Source organism: Pezoporus occidentalis, unplaced genomic scaffold, assembly GCF_034315485.1.
Source record: "Pezoporus occidentalis ecotype Australia unplaced genomic scaffold, CSIRO_AGI_Poc_V1 ctg192, whole genome shotgun sequence".
Taxonomy (NCBI): Eukaryota; Metazoa; Chordata; class Aves; order Psittaciformes; family Psittacidae; genus Pezoporus; species Pezoporus occidentalis.
The window spans coordinates 1611340-1632290 of NW_026913771.1; the positions used below are offsets into that span (position 1 = coordinate 1611340).

The window sequence follows — 20951 nt, forward strand, 5'->3', positions numbered from 1 at the left end:
CTTCTGTACATATATCTCAATATATTTTTGGAGATTATTTCTATACAAATACAGCACCAGGTCGTGCACAAAGTCAAAGCGATCACATACAATGATGAGTGGCAACTGGTCAGTGAGTTTAGCTTCCTATAAAGAGAAGAGCTTTAGTAATTTGGTTTTGTTCTTTGGCTTAAACAGACAAATACAGTCACTTAAACTGTTAAAGCAGCTGAATTTGGAAAGCCAAAATTCAACACTCAACCAAGTAATGACAACTTACTGTTCAACTAATTGTTTGCAATAGGGAGCAAGTAGGAGTACTCACACCCACTTCAGGGCCTACAGCAAGAAGCTTTTTGAAGTTTAACCCTGCTCTTTTGCATGGCAGAGTCCACAAAGTTTTACAACACATACAACTATTACAAGCCTAAGCTATAGACAGCATTTTTAGTTGCCACTGATGTTTGGTGTGCAGGATTAGCACTCTGGGATTTCAAAAGAATTTAACCAAAACTAGATTAAGTTGTGGCTCCTAATGTAATAGCTATATGGCACTCAAAGTCAACTCTGTATATATCTTGTGATACCTTCTAACTACGGATATAGATAATGGTAAGACTCCAGCTAGTAGCAGTAGTACTTAAATTGCTAATCAGATTAGGTATCTAAAAGCATTCCAACTTTCAGCATAAGATTATACAATGATTACAGTACAGAAGCTTAGTCTATGTGGCAGACAGTATTCCGGATGCATTATTTCAGATCACTTATTCGAACATGCACATCCCAGAATATAATCCTACATGTCAATTACACTTAAGGACTTTACACAGGAAGGCCTGTACTGGGAGATTTACCTGGTACATGTCCTGCACATTCCAGACATGGAACAGCACAAAAAACAATAGCTTTCATCAGGAGTTTGACAGCTTGATAACATCTTAGGTGGCTCAATCAATTGACATACCTTACACCTCAGTGACACCAGGTTATTTTTATGGAATTCTCATTTGAAGAGTTTTGCCATCTTCAGATATGATCAGCAAAATCCAAGACTATGCTATGTAACCAACAAACACGAAGGCAGGAAATGTTCCCAGATAAAACTTTTTCCCTCCCACACTGTTTCTCAGTTATTCCTAGCAGTGTTGTATTTGTTAATAAGCTCAGCGCTAGCAACAGGCTACAGAGTCTGAACTTGAGCACACAATCTTCTTTTCACTCTTCAGAAATGTTTCAACAATGCTCCAAATCCTAGCAAGTCAGTTATGTACTTACACTGACTGGCACATCCTAGCAGAGCTAAAGTGTGGTTCACTTGGCTGAAATTTCAGCAAGTACGTACAGTGAGATAGATCAACCCTGAACTCTGACAGCATTTATGGAATTAATTTACACAATTCACTTGTTGTTACTGTAACTGCTCAGCTGAAGCTGATTACACTGTAAATAAACATAAAGTTACGAACTCATTAAGGTTTTCTCAACCTCCAAGTAACCCATTTCCTACTTTATAGCAGACATCTGTAACAAGTTCTAGATGAGCTGGTGCTGTCACTACAGTTTGGGAGTTCAAGCCAGGTTAACCCTATTAAGAGCAGCAAGGACCTGATCTGACAGCTTCTCCATTTTTTAGGTATTGTTCCAGGTTCAGGCTTCATTAAGAGGTACTGCCGACAGGGTAGATACCTCTGGTTTAAAAGGACAGATGGATCCTTAAGCACAAAGATTAAGACTCATTTGTATTTTCACACAGCTGCCTCATTCCACTGATGACACACACCATGTTTTATCAGAACCCCAAACAGGCCAAGACAGTCCAATGCTACCCAAGCATTACCTTGAGGAAGTTTTTAACACGTTCTGGATCATAGCAGTTACTTTCCCTGCAGATTCTTTCCACTTCTTTAATTTGTCCTGTCTTGCACGCAGCTTGAATATATTTGAAGTGCACATCTGGATCCTGGCTGAAGTTTACAATAGAGCCCAGGAAATAAAACAAACCTCGGAGGGAAAGAGTCACCATGTTATTCTGCTAAAGCATTTGATTTTGATCACCGCTAGCTTTTAAGCAAGGCTTCCAAATTAAAATACATGAAAACTTGAATCTGACTACTGCAGAAGTTTAAGAAGAACTGAAAAAGAAAAATTCAAGCATTGTAATTGTTTTAGGAACACCAGACTACCCTAGCAGAGCTTCTTGTTGCTCTCCACGTATTATACAGACTAATGTGTTACATGCAACGTCAATACTGATGTATCACCAATTGTCATAGGTCAGCTTAGATAAAACATCCAGCACGTGCCTTCCATACACCCACCACACAGGAGGCAAGGAAAAGTTTAGAAAACCAAAATTAGTTGTGCCCAGCAGCTATCATCACACCTTTCACTAAAACACACAGTGCAAAAGCTGCTTGCCTTGACCCACAGCTAGAGTTCACTGAAAGCTGATGCCATGTAATACTGGACTACTTTAGATAAGTGACAGCCAAGTCACTTAGTCAAGAAAGATTCACTCAGCCACACATCTGCAGAGATTTAACCACCAACATACTGCCATGCTGACAAGATTACACACAACTAGTCTTGTTGAGAAATACAAAAGCCTGAAAGCCAAAGGCTACACAAATTTAAGATGACCATTTTGGACAGAGGACAAAGACCAGCAGCTTCTTCAGTTAACTCTTTAGGCTGTCTACAGCTCCAAGCTATTTGGTAACATTTCATAAAACCAAAATATGCAACACTGATTATTGGTGCCCCTGTTAATGGGCGAACTTTAAGGTTTAAGTCAGGTTTCAAGACAGTTTTCAGGCCTAGGTATTTAAGTTCAATATTGGTTTTCTGGATTTCAACAGACAATCCTTCATACACATGTCTGATGAAGTGAGCACTAGCTCCTTTTGCTAGAGGCAAGGGCACAAACTTACCTTCAAAGCTCTTGAAAGACTCAAACAGCTCAATAAGTGACTGTGTTGAAAGCTGTTCATGGTATTTTGAAGCTACCTGGACACAGATCTGCAGGTTCTGACGAATGTTAGCAGACAACATAGCACGCAGACACTCCAGGGAGTCTTCTACTGATAAGGAACCAAAGTAATTCACTAACCACTGCAAAGACACAGAAGGCATTTTAGGCCCGAGTAGAACACTCTACACTGAAGTCAAACGTAGACTCAGAACGTTTGATCTCATACCTCAGGATTGAGAAGATGAGTGTGAACTACTGCACGCTTGATGTCATATAAGTCTGTGAAGTGTTCAAGTGCTCTCTGTAGCAAGCCAGCTTTCTCACACAGTTGAGCTATGTGAGCCCGGTCATAGTGAGTAAACATTTGGTTTCCCAGTATAGCATCTGCAACCTAGAAGGAATAATAGAAAGTTTTCATTTAGATCCTGAATTCTAACACTTAATATGGACCACAACACAGCACCCAGTCTAGCCACCAGCAAGCCTGATCTAGTAATTCTGAAAACATACCTGAGGTGCATGCATGAGGTTCATCTCAAGTAAACGTGTTTGCAGGGGGCCTTCCGAGGGACGATTATTCTTCAGTGCATCCAGCAAGAAGGCTGTACATTGCTGAATTAAATTATATTCCATGAAGACATCTACAATCTGGAAAAAATTAAGCTTTATTAGAAGCTGGAAGCATATTTACACAAAGTAACATCAAGTGCAGCTCCCAAAGCCAAAGTCTTCATTATGGCACTGAAATAAGCTACCATTTAGCATTCTTAAAAACAAGCAAGAAACAGCATTGTCCTGATAAGGGAAATCTAAACTCATAGTTTGAAAAAAAAATTTATATAATTTTTTTTTCCTCTTTCTCTTGTGGTGAGAAACCACACCGTTACCAATTTAAGGCCTTGAACTTAACATTTCATAGCAATAGTTACTTACTTGTGTTATGTCTGCAAGAGGCTCTTCGTCTTGAACAAGCATTTGTGCAAACTGCTGTCCTTGATCAGGGCTGATTCTCATTACATTCCTCAGCAAAAAAATCCAATCTGGAGTATATCCAACCTGAAGAGATAATGAAAAGTAACTACTCAACAAGAGCACACACCTTGTTAAATAGAGAGCTCAGTAAAAGCTACTGTCAGTAGCTTACACAACCCAGACAGGATTTCCTCATTTGGTACATAGGGAAGTATGAAAGGACACACGCATGAGGTCTATCAGTAATTATTCATAACAAAACATTAGGCCAAAGTAGGGACTACACAGACTTTCAGATTCCCCCACAATTCCTTTTACTCACTTCAGAACATACACTGGTTATTCTTAATCACAGGACAGATGTGGCAATTTAATTTCCTCTCACCTTCTTAGCATACAAAACAATCTTCTGGACTTGTCCCGTTTCAGCAAAACACTGGATGACTTTGTTAGGTACGTTGGCTCTCAGATAGACGCTAAGTGCTAGTGTAGGATCTACAGATTTTACAAGGTCTCCCAGCTCCTCTGAGCACTCCAGCTGTTTAACGATATAAATACAGTCAGTCCACCCTGACCATGCCATGCAACGCATTAATACAATCTTCCTCATTTGTCTTCCTTTTGAACTTCTTAACAAAACCCCCAAAACCAAACCATAGGGGTCAGCTTGAGAGCATTATCTGCCTCTTTCTGTAGTGATCTAGTGGACTCCGTTCTTTACGCTGTTCTACAGGAGTCAGTACTGTATTTGTAGAGCTAAAAAGAATCAGGTGATACATTATATCAGCATGTTTCTTCACCTAATTACAGAAATGTAACCACAGCTCAAAGCATATGCAAGACAGTATCCAAACACAAGCCTGAAGTTGTTGGGAAAGAGCAGCAGTTCAAGCAGCTTTTCACACTGTTACCCTGCTGTAATTTTAAGCAGAATGACTGAAGCTCTTGGAATATTCAATTCTCTTGCAGTAATGTGGGTCATAGATACAGGTAGAGTGAACATACTTTGCTCAACTGCTTGATCTCACCAGCACATTAACGAGTTGAACGGGTGAGTTTTCCTGGGGAGGGGAGGAGGCTGACAAGCCTGTATGCCCCTTTCCTTCCAGAGCTCTAAAGAAATCTACCTCAAATTTACCTTATCTTCCTTTAACCATTTTTCCAAGAGCTGTTTGCGGCCCTGCTGAAGCACTGGTCTGCAGAGCTCCAGCGACTCATACTTATTCAGCTGCCCTTGGTCAAGCAGAATGCCAAAGTATTGGAGTAAAGGGGAAGTCTGTCCTGGCTGAGCTGGAACACTCTGGAACCGGCGTATGGTGTCTGGAGTACGCAGGATTCCCTGCCAGAAATAACAGATGCATTTTAGTTTTCTGTTCAGCTACTGTGGCTTAGCAAGAGTTCCTCCAAAGAGCTGAGGTTACAAATGTTTGCCCCAGTGACACTGTTTGCCAGCCCAGAATAAGTCAGAAGCAGTACAGTTGAACATTGGCTCAGACACTGACTTCAAGATGATCCAACATAAGATGTGCAATAGCAACCTATTGAACTTGTTTCAGCAGCAATGCAGATTTAAGTCTGGGAGACATTCCTACAGAACTGAGACACCATGTCCTTGCAAGCAAGTTCCTCTAATGTGAGTTTAATCTCTTAGTCTGTTCTTTTTATCCTTAGATGCAGCCCCAGCTAGAGGCTATCTTCTCAGAGACTTTATTTAATCACTGGAAATGTTTACATTAAGCCTTATATAGACATTACTTCATTATTTATTCCTTTCCCCTTCTACAGACGTCATACAAGCTTTAAAACTTTCCAGCATACAATCAGTACTCTCGGCACATAACATACAGGTTCTTCCCAGATACTTTAAGTACTGCATTAGGACAGGAGCAGTAATGAGATTCTAGTCTTGCCCCTTAGGAAATTCAGCAAGCTTTATTGATGCACGAAGCTTAAGCCAGTAAAGTTCAGCACTGTTCTGAATATCAGTCTATTACCTTTGGGGCATTAGCTGCCACTTTTGCTGCCTCCGAATAGTTCCCTTGTGCAAACAGTGCATTGAATTTTCTGGCAAAGAGTTCCTCAGCACCAGCCAGGTTGTTGCGGACAGCCATTCGTAAAGCTAGGTCAGGATTCTGCAGCACATTTGTGATATAAGGAATAATATTCTCTTCTTCCACACACACTGAGAGCACCTGAATAAATCATCAAGGAAAATTTCCAGTTAATCCAAACACAAAGAACAAGCCAAGGCTAAGCTAACCTCCAAGAGGAAAGGTACGGCATACATGAAAACTTTCCATCCCTTGATAACTGCAGTCTTGCAATTTTATTTAAGAAACAGATCTTTAGTTAGAAAGAGCCTCTAGATCCAAATACTGCATCAAGACAGATGATTAAGTTAAGTTGAGGTATTTACAGCAGTCAGAAATACAGGAATATAAGTACTGTCTTTCTGTAACCTGTACTCAATGTCTAAGGATAAACTAGGGACAAGTCTTCTACTCTGTACTACCCACACTCAACACCAACCTTTGCAGTCAATTCAGTCTAAAGGCCTAGCTGTACAATGTTAGTGGATGTACAGTGTTAGTTTAGATGTGTATGCAGATGAGGTAGCAAATTTGGGGCTCAGAACCCTGTCAGGCCTCAGATGTTCTGAGCACAGGGTTCAAACTTAACATATTAAAGACTTCTATTAGCATGTGCTCTGCAAGAGGATACAATTCGCCACCAGAAGATGGGTGTATTCTAGCTCCATTCTCAACAGCAAGACAGTGTTTAGATTTGTTTAGATTCACTGACTGCCATTACAAAACCCCCAAAATTATGCAACCAGAACCAGAATTGTAGAAGACATTAGAAGTCAGATAAGCTGCACTCCTGTTCAACTATCCACTACTACTATATTCCTTACGCTATTAATCTCGCTTGTTAATTTCTGGAATCTTTTATACACTGATATAAACCCTACAGTGTATCATTAAGGGCCAGTGGGATTAGCTAAACAAGTGGTTTCCCAGCCAAGCTTCCTTACTTGTCCCTTTCTGTTCACGCCAATAATTCCAGCTGTTGCTTCATGCTGTGCTGTAACAAATATGGTCTCTCCACTGATTCTGTTCATGTAGATACAGGTGCCAGTTTCCAGGTCATACAAGTGGATATAGCCATATTTTGTTATGAGAAACACCACATCATGCTTGTCACTGATCTGCAAAACAGGCATAAGCAAATTTAGTATTGCACAAAACCAATTAAGTACTTCAAAGAATCAGCACACAGCTGTGCCATTTCTGGACAACTAGAAGTGCTGTTATATTTTTACTTAATATTAGAGTACTATCACAGTAGAACAATATTTCATAAGCTTGACATACAGTTAAAAATACATTAATACTTCTTCCATAAATAAGAACACATTGCCTTTGAATGCTGCCTCAGTCGCCACCTTTGCTTAACACCACTGAAGCAGGAGCATTCCACCTGCTTAGTGCCAAGCCTCAGGTCAATATACTGGCCATCCAGCTTTTCAGTGCCCTGTTACAGTGTCACATCGCCCAAGAGAACTAGACTTGTTCTTGTCTCTTGTTTACAGCTGTCATACCTGCATGGCAACAGGAAAGTCATTTTGTGCTTCAGGAGGAAAGAAGACATCCACTGCTTTCTTTGGAAATGGCTGATTCCCAGTAGGTGGTGTGCCAACTTCAATGATATGGAGCTATGCAACAGATAGGATTAGTCTGTTAGTTCTTGTACTTAATTTATGTAACAATAGATTCAACAATGAGGATACAGCAATTCTTTCACTGATGAGCCTTAATCCCAAGCTTATGCAAAAGATAAACTAAATCAGTCTTCCTAAATATTTTTACTGGCTAGAAGTGTGGCATACTGTATTCATGTACCATAGATGAGGGGAACAGTTAAACATGATCTTTAGTTACTCCTAGCTACTCAGAAGTTTAAGGATTCAGTTAGGTCACTTTACACACACTCTTTCAACATGGTTAACACTCCACACTGACAGTCCTGAGGATGTTTCTCTGAATCTAGCTTTGGTTTTCCTGTTTTAGCTGTCACAGAGTAGCTCACTTAATTCCAGTGTTAGTATTAGAGCACTAGTTACTTGTCACTAGTGTTTAATTTTTTTCATCCAGTAATTTGGAAATAAGTTAAGCCTGATACTGGGGATCAGCACCAAAGAAAGATTACAACAGCTTTTCCCTTAAGCTTAGCCTGTGAAGCCAAGAGTCACATGTTTCAAACAGCTAATTAGGCTGGCCATGACATGCCACTTCATGAGCTCAAAACAGCTCCTGCTACATCAGGTAGTCCCTGCTGTAAAGCTCTGTATGCACCAGTTTTCATACATATTACACTGACACAGTCCTTCACTTTTTTCCTAAAGGCAACTTCGTGCATTAAACCACTTGTTTTTGTGGGAGCAGACAACCAGGGTTAGTCATTAAAGATTACAACATATTTAGAGCCAGTCTTACCTTACCCCCAGCCTGCCCTCTTACTGCAAAACAGAAGAGAGTAGATTCTTCAGCATTTCCTTCCATCTTGAACTGCGCAAAGCTAGCCGCATGTCCCTCAATTGGTTGTGACACTTTTCTATCCACAGAATATAGCTGCATTGCTCCCACAACACGATTTTGCTAGACAAGACAGAACAAGAGTCAGGGGTAACACACACTCGGACAGTAATTTCATTAAAGTTAGCATTGGTAAGTATGTTGTCATACCCAGCTGAAGTACCATGCCAGGCTTCTCTTACACAGGCATCACTTAAGACTGAATATTGTACTATGCTTATACCATTACTGTAAGAGTTTGACTTATTTATGTTTATTATTTGATGATTAAGACAAACATTTACATTCCCAACAATGTTTAAGAAAGAAAAAAATCCCTATCAGTCTTGCTGCTACAGAAGGAGGAAACAAGACAAGCTGTGGGCTTCCACAGCAGGCCTCCCTGGTAGCACGGTACCTGTGCAGATATGCCCGTTAGCAGTAGCCATTTCTGCTTAGCATCAGTACGGTAGTTGATGATTTGGCAGCCAGCAAGACTAGAATGGCGATCAAACATTTTCACAGGCTGGGACTCTCCCTCCATACTCCAATGGTAGACTGCATTATCCGTTACAAGGGCAACAGTATTCAGAGAGATCCACTTCCAGAAGGTGACATCGTCTGTCATTGTATGAGCCTTCATTTTGCTCTTCATTTCAATGTTAAATATTTGAAGCGTTTTCCCAGCTAGAAAACAACATTGTTAGCCAGGTTAGTTTCCACCTGTTCCTTCAAGCACTGGTTAAAAGTAGATGAGCTGCACTATGACACTGAACCCCCCATGAATTCCTTCAAGAAAGCAGTCAGATACTGGCAGTATCTTCAGTGACCAGCCATTACTTTTAACCAGACCACACTCCTAGAGCTAATTTTATCAATTTGTCACTACTGAGCAACAAAAACAGATGTGGAATACAAGTTGGTAGGAGACAAGAGCTTTAGCTACACAAACAAGTTGTACAATACTTCATGTACATCAAGACCAAGCTACAATAATGCTGAGTCTCTTGAAAGTTATGAGGGCTATGCCAGTGCCATTAAAAACTATGTCCACATCTGTTTTAAGTATAAGAAAAGCACAACATGGAACAGTCAAGTCAGCAGAGGGCTTTCATAACTGATCCATTAACCAAAACCCTTGGGTTGCACTAATGGGATACATAGCTACTGGCTGCAAACCAGGCTAACAAACTGTACAAGGAAAGGAATCTAGGGACCAACACAAGCTCTAGAAGGTAAGAGGAAAAGTTCTCCTAGTTACACCGAATGGTGCATACATACATCCTGAACAGCCACTTGCAGAAATTCCTACCAGTTTTTACAACACAGTGGCATATAAGAAATTATTTTTTCCTGTTGAGAAGGTAAGGAAGGTTCTGACCAACTTCTAGTTTTAGGAGACAGCTATTTAAGCACATGCTCCTGTAGCCCAAGGTGAATATAAAAGACCATGTGAAACTAGGTGCAGGCCAGAATTTCTGCTGCAGTTACTAACTGTACTTGGCTTGATAAAGTCACAGTGCCATACAGGCAAGTGCCTTCACTCACCAAGGATTAGTTTAGTTAGAAGACATTATTAGTTCTGCTATTGACCCAAGATGCAGAGCCAGAAGTTTCTCCAGGGCTTGAAGAAGGCTGTCTAACAGAGTTACTCAGGCTACAGGCTAGCAGTTTGTTTCTATATCTAGTACATCTGGACCTCCACAGTGAAGGGAAATGACATTCAGGGAACATGTATTCTACATGATTTGCAAGGTAGAAGAGGCAAAATTTAGACTTAAGTCAAAAGGGTCAGTCCTGATTATAAAAAGCTTAAAATCAAGATCCCTATAGCTTAAGTACACTCTGAATCTTCAGGATTTCCTTGTTTGGGAGGGCATGAAAAGCCTCTGAATTTTAGGCTTTCAGCTGCTTAACCACCACTGTTCAGCCATGTGCACCATAGATTTGAGCCATTTTATTCTGCATCTTCTTGTCATAAGACACAAAAGGAACTAGTACAGTTAATTGAAATAACTCACCATCTGCACACACAAGAAAGCATTAAAGTCGTGACAAAACAGTAGCACAGTTAAGTCAAACTTAGACAACATTGAATACGTATATATCTTTTTATTAGCAATACATGCATTTCTAGAGTGACAGTATTTAAGGCTTCTTGGGGAGAGACTGAGATTTCTAGAGACTCCAGAGGAATGCTTGTTCTCTGTACTACCAGAGATAGCAAGTTAGCTGACCTTGTGCTTTATCCAGCACACAAGTCTTTCCTGCATAGTTTAACTCTTCTTATCACTGACTGATATAATAAATATGCAGACTGGTACACCAGCCTCTTCCAGCAAGGCCAGACTAAGGCCTTCAGGAATATTTCCCCTCCTCCCCAGTCTTAGTCTTCCTCTCTGTAAAGAGAGGCTTAGTTGACAGACCTTATACACTGAGGAGATCAGCTCTCACTTCCCTCTAGCATAATTCCAGAACTGAGCCTACACTTCCCTTCCAGCTCTCCCGGCGCAGAAGCTGTAAGCGTTCCGACCAAAGCAACAAACCCTCATCCTAATGATGAGCAAATACCAGAAAACTTCAACTGAAGCTTACTGCCCAGCTGTCTTCAGAGTAACTTAAAACGATTTAAATTTGAGCTCCCAATAAGCTACGGAGAAGTAGTAAAGGATCCTCCCACATAAACTGCCTGAGACTTAAGTCAGTCATAAACTAGTCTTACAGAAAGCTCTGCATCCATTTCAGACATTTCTTTATCAAGACTTCCATACCATACCTTTTAATGCAATGACTTTACTGGCAGGGTTCATGATAGCACTGTCAGCTGAAATTGGTCTTCGGATGGGGTTGCTGGGGTCATTCATGTCAATGATCACCACTTGAGCCTGTTCTCCTACTTTCTCTCTTATGCAGATGAATTTGTCAGACTCCATCGTCAGAGTGCTGAACCCAATGTTTGCTGGGTTGATGCCCAAATTTTGGAGCTGGAAGAGAAAGAAAAAAAGGCTTAGCATTATGTTACTGCTTCAATACAGCCATGAACAGCTTTTGTGAAAGCCACAAGAGACACAAGGCTTCATGCATCTTTTCCTAACAATAAAATCATACTATGCAAAATGGCAGGCACACAAATTCTTGTGCTTCTTCAATTAAGCCCAGCAAGCTTCCTGAAGAAGCCCTTCAGCATTCAAATGCTTGATGCCTTGTCTTCAACGTCCATTTACAACTTCCTGTTTTGAGAACTCAACTTTTGGGCCCCTCATATGGTTTGAGGCACATTGAGCTTGCCTGCTCCTGGTAGCTGTGCTAGAGTTGCAGCTTCAGTAGTCACTCACCAGCTTTGCTTCCAGAGTCCTAACTTACTCCACTGAGCCTGGCAGCTCTCACTGTTTCAAGCTTAACATCACATGTGAGGGGAATGAGCTTTATCTTTATCCTTGTGGAGTTAAAATAGCTACCTGTGTAGCAATTAGCCTAGTCCTGTCTAGCAGCAAGGCTGTATACCACCCAGGAGGCAGAGCTAACATGACACGGATATTATTGAAATTAGAGATGGCTCATGCACAATCATGCTTCACACAGAAGATACCAGTAAACCACCTCCTTTTCTGCTAAGCCAGTCTGCTTCTGTAAACCTTTAGATGCATCCCTTTTAATTATGTTTTAGTACAGCTTGTAATAAAACACAGTTTAGGTAGGAGCCCTTCATCACGTTTTTAACAGGCTAGTGTGTTAGGATGTCAGCAGTGAAACAGTTTATTCCATGTTTAACAGTGCAAATGCAGAACAGTTCACTGCACATCCAGATACCCCGCTTCTGGGAGGATACACCTTAAAAACTCAAGCTCGGTTTTCTACTGCTGCAGGAATTATCACTTTAATACTTCGAATACTTTTCTCTCTGGGAAACAACTTCAAGCCCAAGGTCTCCCAAGAAGGGCCAGACCTTCAAAGCCATTTTAGTACTAGTTTTGTACTAGTTTGTAGCAAAACACTAGGCTCTTATCAGCTGTGCTCTGTGCCAGCTCTGAGGTGACCACGCCTCAGCTGCTCTGTTCCTGCCTACTTGCAGCTTCCGATAAAGAGGGTGTTTTACTACACTTCCCCTTTGCCATGGCTCTTAGGCAGCACATGCAAGGAACGTCTAAGCCGTGTCACACCCAGTGAACAGAACAAGCTTCACAAAGAGCACTCCAAAGTATGACCTATACCACATAGTGAATCAAGACAGCTACATCTTGGGACAGTTTAAAGCTGAGACTCTAAAGCAAGTCAGTTTTAATTCCTTGGGTTTGCTGAAGGAGAGAATTTCTAGACAATTCACAGGGGTTGTGTATGGTTCTTTGGTAACACTGCATTTAAGTTCTTTCTCCTGAAAGGCACTATTTCACTGAAGCGACTTTGCTCTTAAGTGAGGACTTCACCACTTGAAGCTCTTCAGTCAGGTTTCAACAACAGCAAAACCACATTCAGGGTCTCTAACGTTTAAGGGTTCACTTCACAACTAACTCACAGGACTTAAGGTCATGCAGCTTTTCCTTTTCAGAAGATTTTGAGATAAGACTATAAGCAGAACAGATTTAAATGTAGTTCTTGAAATCAGACATCAAGCTAGTTACCACAACTGACTAGCCATTCTTCCACACCAGAATATCTACACTTCCTGTGACTTAACACAGTGAATGGCTTCATTCAGAAACAACTCTTTTTACATCCATCCACCTGACAATAAAGCCAAGAAACTTTCAGGTGAAAGACAGTGTTTTATCAGCTCTTCCAAGAGAAGACTATTAACACTACAGCTATTTAAAAGGATAGTGTTTTCTAGTAGAGAGAGTTTGTAGATCTGCCAGGCATGGCTATATGCAACCCAGTCAAACCCTTCAGGAGAGAAGGTCTGAGGATGCAACAGTTTCATCTGATAGAGCTGGAGAGACTTATTAGGATGTGGTGTTTATTTTTGCTAGGGCTGCAGGCATAACAAGTGCAAAATCACTTACCAAGTATTCAGTTTCCTTGTAACTGGTAGAGGAGGGTAGTTTCAGAGTGCCAAGTACTCCCTCCACCTGGCAGTAACTCACAACACTATGCAAACAAGCATTGTGGACAGAACAAATCAAAGCAGTAAGTCCTAGCAGATGGCAGACCTCCTCAGGAAGGCCTAGACATAACCTCCGAATCAAAGTTGCTTGGATACTGTAAGGCAGATTTATTTTAATCATGATCAAACTGCCATCTGAGGTATCCAACCCTAGTCAGTAGTGGAAGAGGGACTTAAAAAGGACAGCATTTTCAGAGGCTAGATATTTCTTTGAAAAGATTTACTCAATTGGCACTGGAGCTCTGAAGAAAGCTTGGAGAAGCTTTCTTATGGAGGCAAGACCATTAGTGAGGTCTTTAAGTACACAAGCTCTTTCTGCTAAGATCTCATCTTTTAACCTCAACAGATCCAAGCATATGAACCAAGTTGCTTCAAGCACCAAGGCAGGAAGTTGACTTGATCCATGACAACCCCTGCATTTGATTACACAAGGGCTCACCAGCCAAGAGTGGCACTTGCTTTGCTCACCTGGTAAAGCTAATGGTAACTTTTCTTGACTGCACTCTGATCTGATGCTCAGAACTCATGTGAGTATAGATCATTCCCAGAAGTATAGGTTCTTTTCTCCCCCACACAGGCTAAAGTTCAGGAGTGTTTATAAAGCTAAGCAAACAGAGAGTAAGATTACTATCAGGAAATGTGATACTCTTTTATTATGAAAATGTCAGTATTACTCCACAGGCAAACTCCTGAGTTTGCACTACAACTGAGAGTACAGGGCTTTATGGCAGATTTTCTACCCCTTCTCCTCTGACCACAAACGGAAAACATACCAAACGTTTAATATTGCATTCATTTAGGTCCACCACCTTTCACCAGCTCATAAGCAAGTACAAAAGACTGGGGAAGAAAAACAAGGAATTGTAAAAAACTCCTACATTATACTATGAAAACCACTTACTTGGCTTTCAAGCAGATACAAAACCAGAACTTGCTATCTGTGCTTGGGCAACCAGTTTACAGGGCAAGTTAGCTTACACCAGCATCTGTTAGAAAGCTCAGTTATACCAGTCTCCTGAAAGCATGCTGAGAAGAAAGTGTTCTATGAGTTAGCTGCTCCATTAGAGTGGAATCACAAAACAGGTTGCCAGAGACAGCAGCATCTCTTCAGTTCAGCAGATATGTCACCCTGAAGGGCTCATCTAACCCAAGACTGGATATTTCAGTCAATTGCAGGCTGTACTGAATCATCACATTCTATGATGGCATTTATCTCAACAGCATTGAGACATGAATCATTATAACATAGTAAGTGAAAACCTGATTAGCAAAATCGTTTTTTCTCTGGAAGATGATTCAAGTAGGTTCTTGGTAATTTATTCAGAGAAGTTGTCCTATTACATGCATGTTTGACACCAAACTGCATGGTAAAACTGCTGACAAGAGTCTCTTTGTTGACCCCTTCCTGGAACATTTGCTTTCTTGTCACAGTTTGCTTAGCTGTCAAATAATTTCTCCTTGCCTACAAGGAAGGGCACAGAACTGCTGAGTACACATTTCACCTCGATTCTCACACTCAACAGGATATAACCACCATTCCTGTAGCCACAAGCAGCTGCTTAGTCTCTACCCAGAGACTCCTTATCTACATGCAGCTAGAAATCACATAGCTGGAAAATAGTCAACAGAAAAGCGCCCCTGAGAAGCACAGAGCTCCCTGATGCGCACTGAGTCACATTAGCTCTATTGCAAGACCATGCTTTGTCCAGTTTTGACTGAACAAGGCAGACACCTGGCTACATTGAAGCCATTCGTTTAGTTCCATCTGTGAAAATGAGCAAAGCAAGCACACCACACGAGATCTGTATATGCACTGATCTGTTTGAGCTACCGCAAACACATCAGTGTAACATGAGCTCCACAGCCAGTCAATGGCTCCAAAGTACTTCAAGCTTACCAGTACAAGGTAAGAGTTGGTGTTTGTGACAGGCTAGGAAGTTATGTTTTCAACAGATAAGAGACCTCTATAATGTTCAAGAGCTCTTCTATATCCTTCCTATTTTCTGCCTCACCCTCAACGGGCTGAGGTAGCCATCCGGTCTCAGCAGCACCAGGCAAGCTGTGTTGTGACTATTGCAGCTACAAGCCACTTGAGTGCAGAACCACTGGCTTTTGGTTCAGCCACCCCCGCACAAAGTGCTAATGAGCACCCCCACCTAGACAAGCAGGCCTCTTGACTTCAGCACCTGCTGTGAGGGCCAAACCAGGAAGAATAGCTTCTAAATCACTTAACTAATTGTTCCCATCCAATTAGTTGACACACACACACACACACACACAGAGCTCAAGGCACCTTGATTCTTCACGGCATTCTTTGTTACAGATTCTCCATCCGCAAGAACACTCCAAACTCGCTGGTTTTAGGAATTCAGATCCACTAAGACGAAGAAGGCAAGAACCCCACCAAAACAGCATTCAGCACAGCAGGCATCTGATTCCTGACCGAAATTACTAACAAAAGACTTAACTGCTTCAAGCTAATACTGTTATAGCAGAGATTTAGTGGTTTAGGATATATTAAACAGTCTCACTGCCAGCAAAATACATGGAAGAACTTTGTTGTTTGTCACTGCTAGAGTGAAGTAGCAAAATTCTAAGTTTTATTATACCATGCTATCCAGTTTTATTCAGTTAGCTCTTTGCCATAGCTAGCTATAGTTCCAAGAGCCATCCAAGTACCACCACACTAGATCAGCACAGCTGCCATTCAAGTTTGTGCCATTAATGACCAATAGGTACAAGAACCCCATTCGTACGTAAAAGAGTAGTTCTGTCTCAGGATCAAGTGCACAGCCTCAGCTGACAGGTTTCCATACCGTCTAGACAAGTCTACAATTTTCTTTTAAACACACTGTGGTTCAGAGGAGCACTCACTGATGCCTGAAGTCACACCAGTAGAGCAGTGTGCCTGGCCCAAGGTCAATTTTTACATATTTCAGGGTAGTGGGGTAAACTAATTTGCAATTACAGTTTGTCACTTGCTAACTAGTCTGGCTCCTTCTCGCTCATCAGGAACTTGTTATCTTAGAACAGCTCTGTGCACCTACTACAGTAAGCGGCTGTGGTTTACTTTCACCCTCAAGTATGCAGTCACCAACTTATGGAATGCATAAAACCTGGGTATGAGAAACCAGATTTGCAATCACTTGACATACCGAACTCTGATCTCCCACTACATACCCCTTGGACTGTTTCCTCACAGCTAATTGAAAAGAAAAAAGTAGCACTATAAAGCTTTATAACAGGAGTCCAGTAGTTTTGATAGCACAGGAATCAAGTTTTTCCTTGGAAACTCCCAAGGAGAAGGTTTCTGCACAGTGTATTGTTGATATTCTTTTGTGCAAGGCAGGCATCTACCATAGACAATACACAGATAACATCCTGCACATCTGCAACTACTGAGATTTCGGAGCTATGTAACGGGACAAACAAACCAAACCTGAAGCCTGACTACATGTTTTCAGACTTCACTTGGGAACTATTCGGAAAGCTTACTTAACCCTAGAAGCTAAATACTTGCCACATCTTACTTGCCCAAACTAGACTTTTAGCTCAAATTGCAGGCACAAAGCATGCTGTACTGTGTATCCAGGAGACAAGACATTCAGGAGCACCACAGTGCAGGGCTTCTGGAGCCTTCACCTCTTCATTCCCCTACCACCCAGCCAAGAGACTGACAGAAACAGACACCACCAGTGCACCTTGAGCAGCGCAACATGGAGTGCAACTGTGCTCAAGCTGGAGATCAGGAAAGCTTTGTACATAATTACATGACTATGTTCTGACCTGCAGTAGTGGATCCATGGAGAATTAGTGTCATACCACATGTACTGCTGACTGCCAGTCTTCCAAATCAATTAAAAGCACCTTTCAATAACGGCCTAACAAGAACTTTCTCCTTCATACCCATCACCTTCCTTTTTATGAGTATGGCTCCAGTTGGATACCTTGTCTTTTGTTAAGCACCAACTACAAGCTTGCAAGTGTTGCACAACACCTGTATGACAGGTTTCCTAGACAATGTAGGTCAGGCACAGTTCAAGAAATTTTGAGTCCATGAGGATCTCCTATGAACAGCCTGGAATAGGATAAAGGAGCTCTAGGTAGCAAGAATGCAGTAACATCCATGTTGCTCTGCTCAACATTTACTCCAACAGTAAGTCAGAAGTTTCAGGATGAAAGCAGCGTCCCTGACTAGTCAAGTTCCTCTGAATTTTTTTCAATGAAATAAAATGCAGAAGTTCAGCAGCTACAGCAAGCTGAAGGGTTCTGGGCAACATGCATGCAGGACCAGACCGCTATCCACCAAACCTTACCAGCTTATACATGCACCTGTAAAAGATACTGGTGAAGCCAGTGCTCTACACTAAATAGGAACAGGGGAAGAAATACAAATAAATGGATAAATCAGCCTTTAGTCAGAACAGTCACGTTCTACAACAGCGTTGGCCCTACCAGTACTTGTGGAGTGAAGCAGATAGTACTCATGTCATTAGAGACCTGGTAGTGGGTCACATGCAAGGTTTGTATCTTAAATAATGCATCATAGATACATTCCTACAATACTTTATTAAGAGCTGGGCTACCCAAAGGGATGAGTTTCACCCAAGTATACTGAGCCTTCTCAACACCCGGTTCTAGGCCATACCACTACCAGGAGAGGATGCTTGCTCAGATCTGAAGCTCTGGCCAACACATGGCTGCTCCCAAAAGAAGAGTCTAGGGCTACATCTAAGCTGTGAATTCTGGCCTGGTTTTAAACTGATACTGAAATAAAATTACCAAATGCTCAACAGTTACCTAGCTAGATAAAAACCAATCAGAGCAGCATTCTTAAAATCTAAAAACAGCACTATGGACAGTGGGAATTTACACAGCAAAGTATTTTGCAATTGTTCTTTTAACAAGGTGTCTATGAATTAAATTCTTTCCATCTGGGTTAGAAAAAGGTCACTATAAACAAGCAGAGCCATCACTGTGTTAGTGCCCACCACAGTCCTCATTAGTTAAGCACAAACTGCATACAGACACCAGCACCAGAGGACCCTGCCTAGGTACGTCCAGGTAACTTTTATTAGACAGCTTCTCAAAAAACACTCCTCAGTACTAAAGCCAAGCTTAACACCATCACAGCTACAGCAACTGCAGACAATAAGCGCAGCTCTTATACTTCGCCCTATAGGCTTGTCAGATAGGAAGTCACATTGCACAACTGGATCCTGCTTCCAGACCCCTCCCTGTGCTCCAGCTTCACCCACAGACATTAAAGGTGTGTGCTCATTTGAGAAGATAATCTTGCATTCCTGCAGCAGAGTAAGTTTAGATTTGTTATTAGCACTTTTAGACAGCTGTGTTAAACTAAAGGCCATCACATGGAAGTAGCCTATTAGAATGTGGTTATGGTTTAATGATGCCCAAATGCAGCCTTTGTTGGAGGCCAGCAGGCACTAGACAGAAGGTGCAGACCTGGCACTCGGGTGCCTGCACTGCCACAGCTGTACTGTAGGGAAGCCCGCAGTAGCTTCCACGTTTCACTGCAATACGTGTATTTTCTTCACGGAAGATGTCATTACAAGTCAGAACATCGATAAAATGATTTATTAGGTCCCTACAAGAACTCCTACCCTCATTAGAAAATACTGAATCAAGTAAACCCGGAGCCAGCTTGGTCACCCCGTTAATCCCTCCCGCCCTGCGCATCCCCTGCCGAAGCGAGACTCCCGCTCGCCGTGCCCCGCAGGAGAGGGGCTCTCTCCTCGGAAGCGAAAACGAACCAGCCGCGCTCTCCCCTCCCACCGCCGCACCGCCCAGCAAGTGCTACCATGGGCACGGCGCCAGCCTCGCCTACACCACCGGTACGGACGCACTCCGCCACCCGACCGTGGGAGACCAGGCGGGGACCGGGCAAGGGCAGGATGCCCAACGCCCGGCAGCAGGACCCGCACCTCAGCCCCTCACAGCCTCCCGGTTGTCCAAGAGCCCCGCTGCGCCCCAGCTTTTCCCCTCCGGCCCAGGCCCTCCCGGAGGCAGCAGCGGGCGAGCTGGAAGGTGCCCTTCGGGACGGCGCGGTAGGCAGCCGGAGGCGGTAAAGAGCTACACGAGCCAGACACCGACAAGGCCCGCGGGAGGGCGGCCGCCCCGCAGCCGGAGAGGCCCGGACCGCCCCACCGGCCATCAGAAAGGAATCGCAGACAGGCCCAGGACCTCTCGCCCAGGCACCGTCCCCGGGCGACTCCTCCATCCGAGGGAGCGGCCGGCCCGCCCCAGCACCCAAGGCCCCTCCGCGCCCACCTGGAGATGCTCCTGGAAGCGGATCGGTAGGATCTGGGCCATGGCGGCGGCAGCAGCAGGCTGGGGCTCCAGTCCGAGGCCGGACCGGAGTCGCAGCTCAGTGGGGTCCGGGCGGCGCGGGGAAGCGGGGCCGCAATGGCGGAGCGAGAAGTGAAGAGCTGCGGCGATACGGAAGCTGCCTCCGCCGGCGGAAGGATACCGCCGCGGAAGGAAGAGGGCTCCCCTCACCTGCCGGGACCGGCCTTAACTGCACAGGCCAGGCGGAAGGATCAAGGCGCGCGGCGTGACTCGCACGCCGCGGGACCAATGGGAGCGGCGGAAGGATCCGCCACCGGAAGGGACTACTTGTGCACGCGCCGCCCCGCCCCCCGCGGCCTTTTTTTTTTTTTTGCCACATCATGCGACCGGGGTGAGTTACGTCACTTCCGCTCCGCGCGTCTCGCGCCGGCAGGTCACGTGGCGGGGGACAGCGCGGCCGGGCAAGGTGACTCGCCCGGGAAGGGGAGGGGAGGAAGGACCGCGGTTACCATGGAGACGGGCGGGACCGGCCCGGCCCGGCCCTTCCCCTCCCGGCCCCCTCCGCTCCATGGGTTGCTGCTGTCGCGCCGCACCCAGCACCCCTCGGGGGTTGGGGGTGATGAGTTCCGTGCCCTGCACTACAACTCTTATTTAGAAGAGAAAACGGCAAGCGTAAGCCGGCACCGACCTTCCCTAGGGCTCCTGCAGGCCCTGGAACCCAAGGATGGATGGCCTGAAAGACGTCATCATGAACACGTACAGTACTGTAACAAAACTCAAAGCTTTCCCCCTGTGTTTACCCTGCACTGTTACTCCAGCCCATGGAAGGATTCTGCTCAAGGACTGCAGCATTCCAAGCTTTACCAAGGGACTGCATGTGCTGGAAGGCACGGCCACCCCAGCAGAGCTCACCAGGCTCTGCTTATTTTGCAATCTCATGGTTATTTCCTCAGACCATTTTTGCTTTGCCTGAATTCACAATTTCAGAGCCTCTGAGCAGCCTTGGAAGGGGGAGGGTAACCTCCCTCCAGATTAAGTAAAA

At 43.5% G+C, this 20951-nt stretch overlaps 1 protein-coding gene across 2 annotated transcripts in view; it reads right to left on the reverse strand.

Moving 5' to 3' along the window:
• The window catches only part of CLTC (clathrin heavy chain), a 33628-nt gene extending 13454 nt beyond the window's left edge, over positions 1 to 20174 (reverse strand). Inside the window, exons 1-15 of one of the 2 annotated variants that reach the window (XM_062617143.1) lie at positions 19892 to 20174; positions 11276 to 11483; positions 8918 to 9186; positions 8422 to 8583; positions 7527 to 7640; positions 6960 to 7133; positions 5920 to 6117; positions 5064 to 5264; positions 4311 to 4463; positions 3887 to 4009; positions 3464 to 3601; positions 3180 to 3344; positions 2913 to 3093; positions 1820 to 1983; positions 1 to 126 (exon numbers count right to left, since the gene is read on the reverse strand). In XM_062617143.1, coding sequence (XP_062473127.1) covers positions 1 to 126; positions 1820 to 1983; positions 2913 to 3093; positions 3180 to 3344; positions 3464 to 3601; positions 3887 to 4009; positions 4311 to 4463; positions 5064 to 5264; positions 5920 to 6117; positions 6960 to 7133; positions 7527 to 7640; positions 8422 to 8583; positions 8918 to 9186; positions 11276 to 11483; positions 19892 to 19933 — 2418 coding nt within the window. In that variant the 5' untranslated portion in view covers positions 19934 to 20174. The remainder of the gene's footprint in view (positions 127 to 1819; positions 1984 to 2912; positions 3094 to 3179; positions 3345 to 3463; positions 3602 to 3886; positions 4010 to 4310; positions 4464 to 5063; positions 5265 to 5919; positions 6118 to 6959; positions 7134 to 7526; positions 7641 to 8421; positions 8584 to 8917; positions 9187 to 11275; positions 11484 to 19891) is intronic. The other variant, XM_062617144.1, reaches the window with a different exon arrangement.
• Positions 20175 to 20951: the final 777 nt, after the last annotated feature.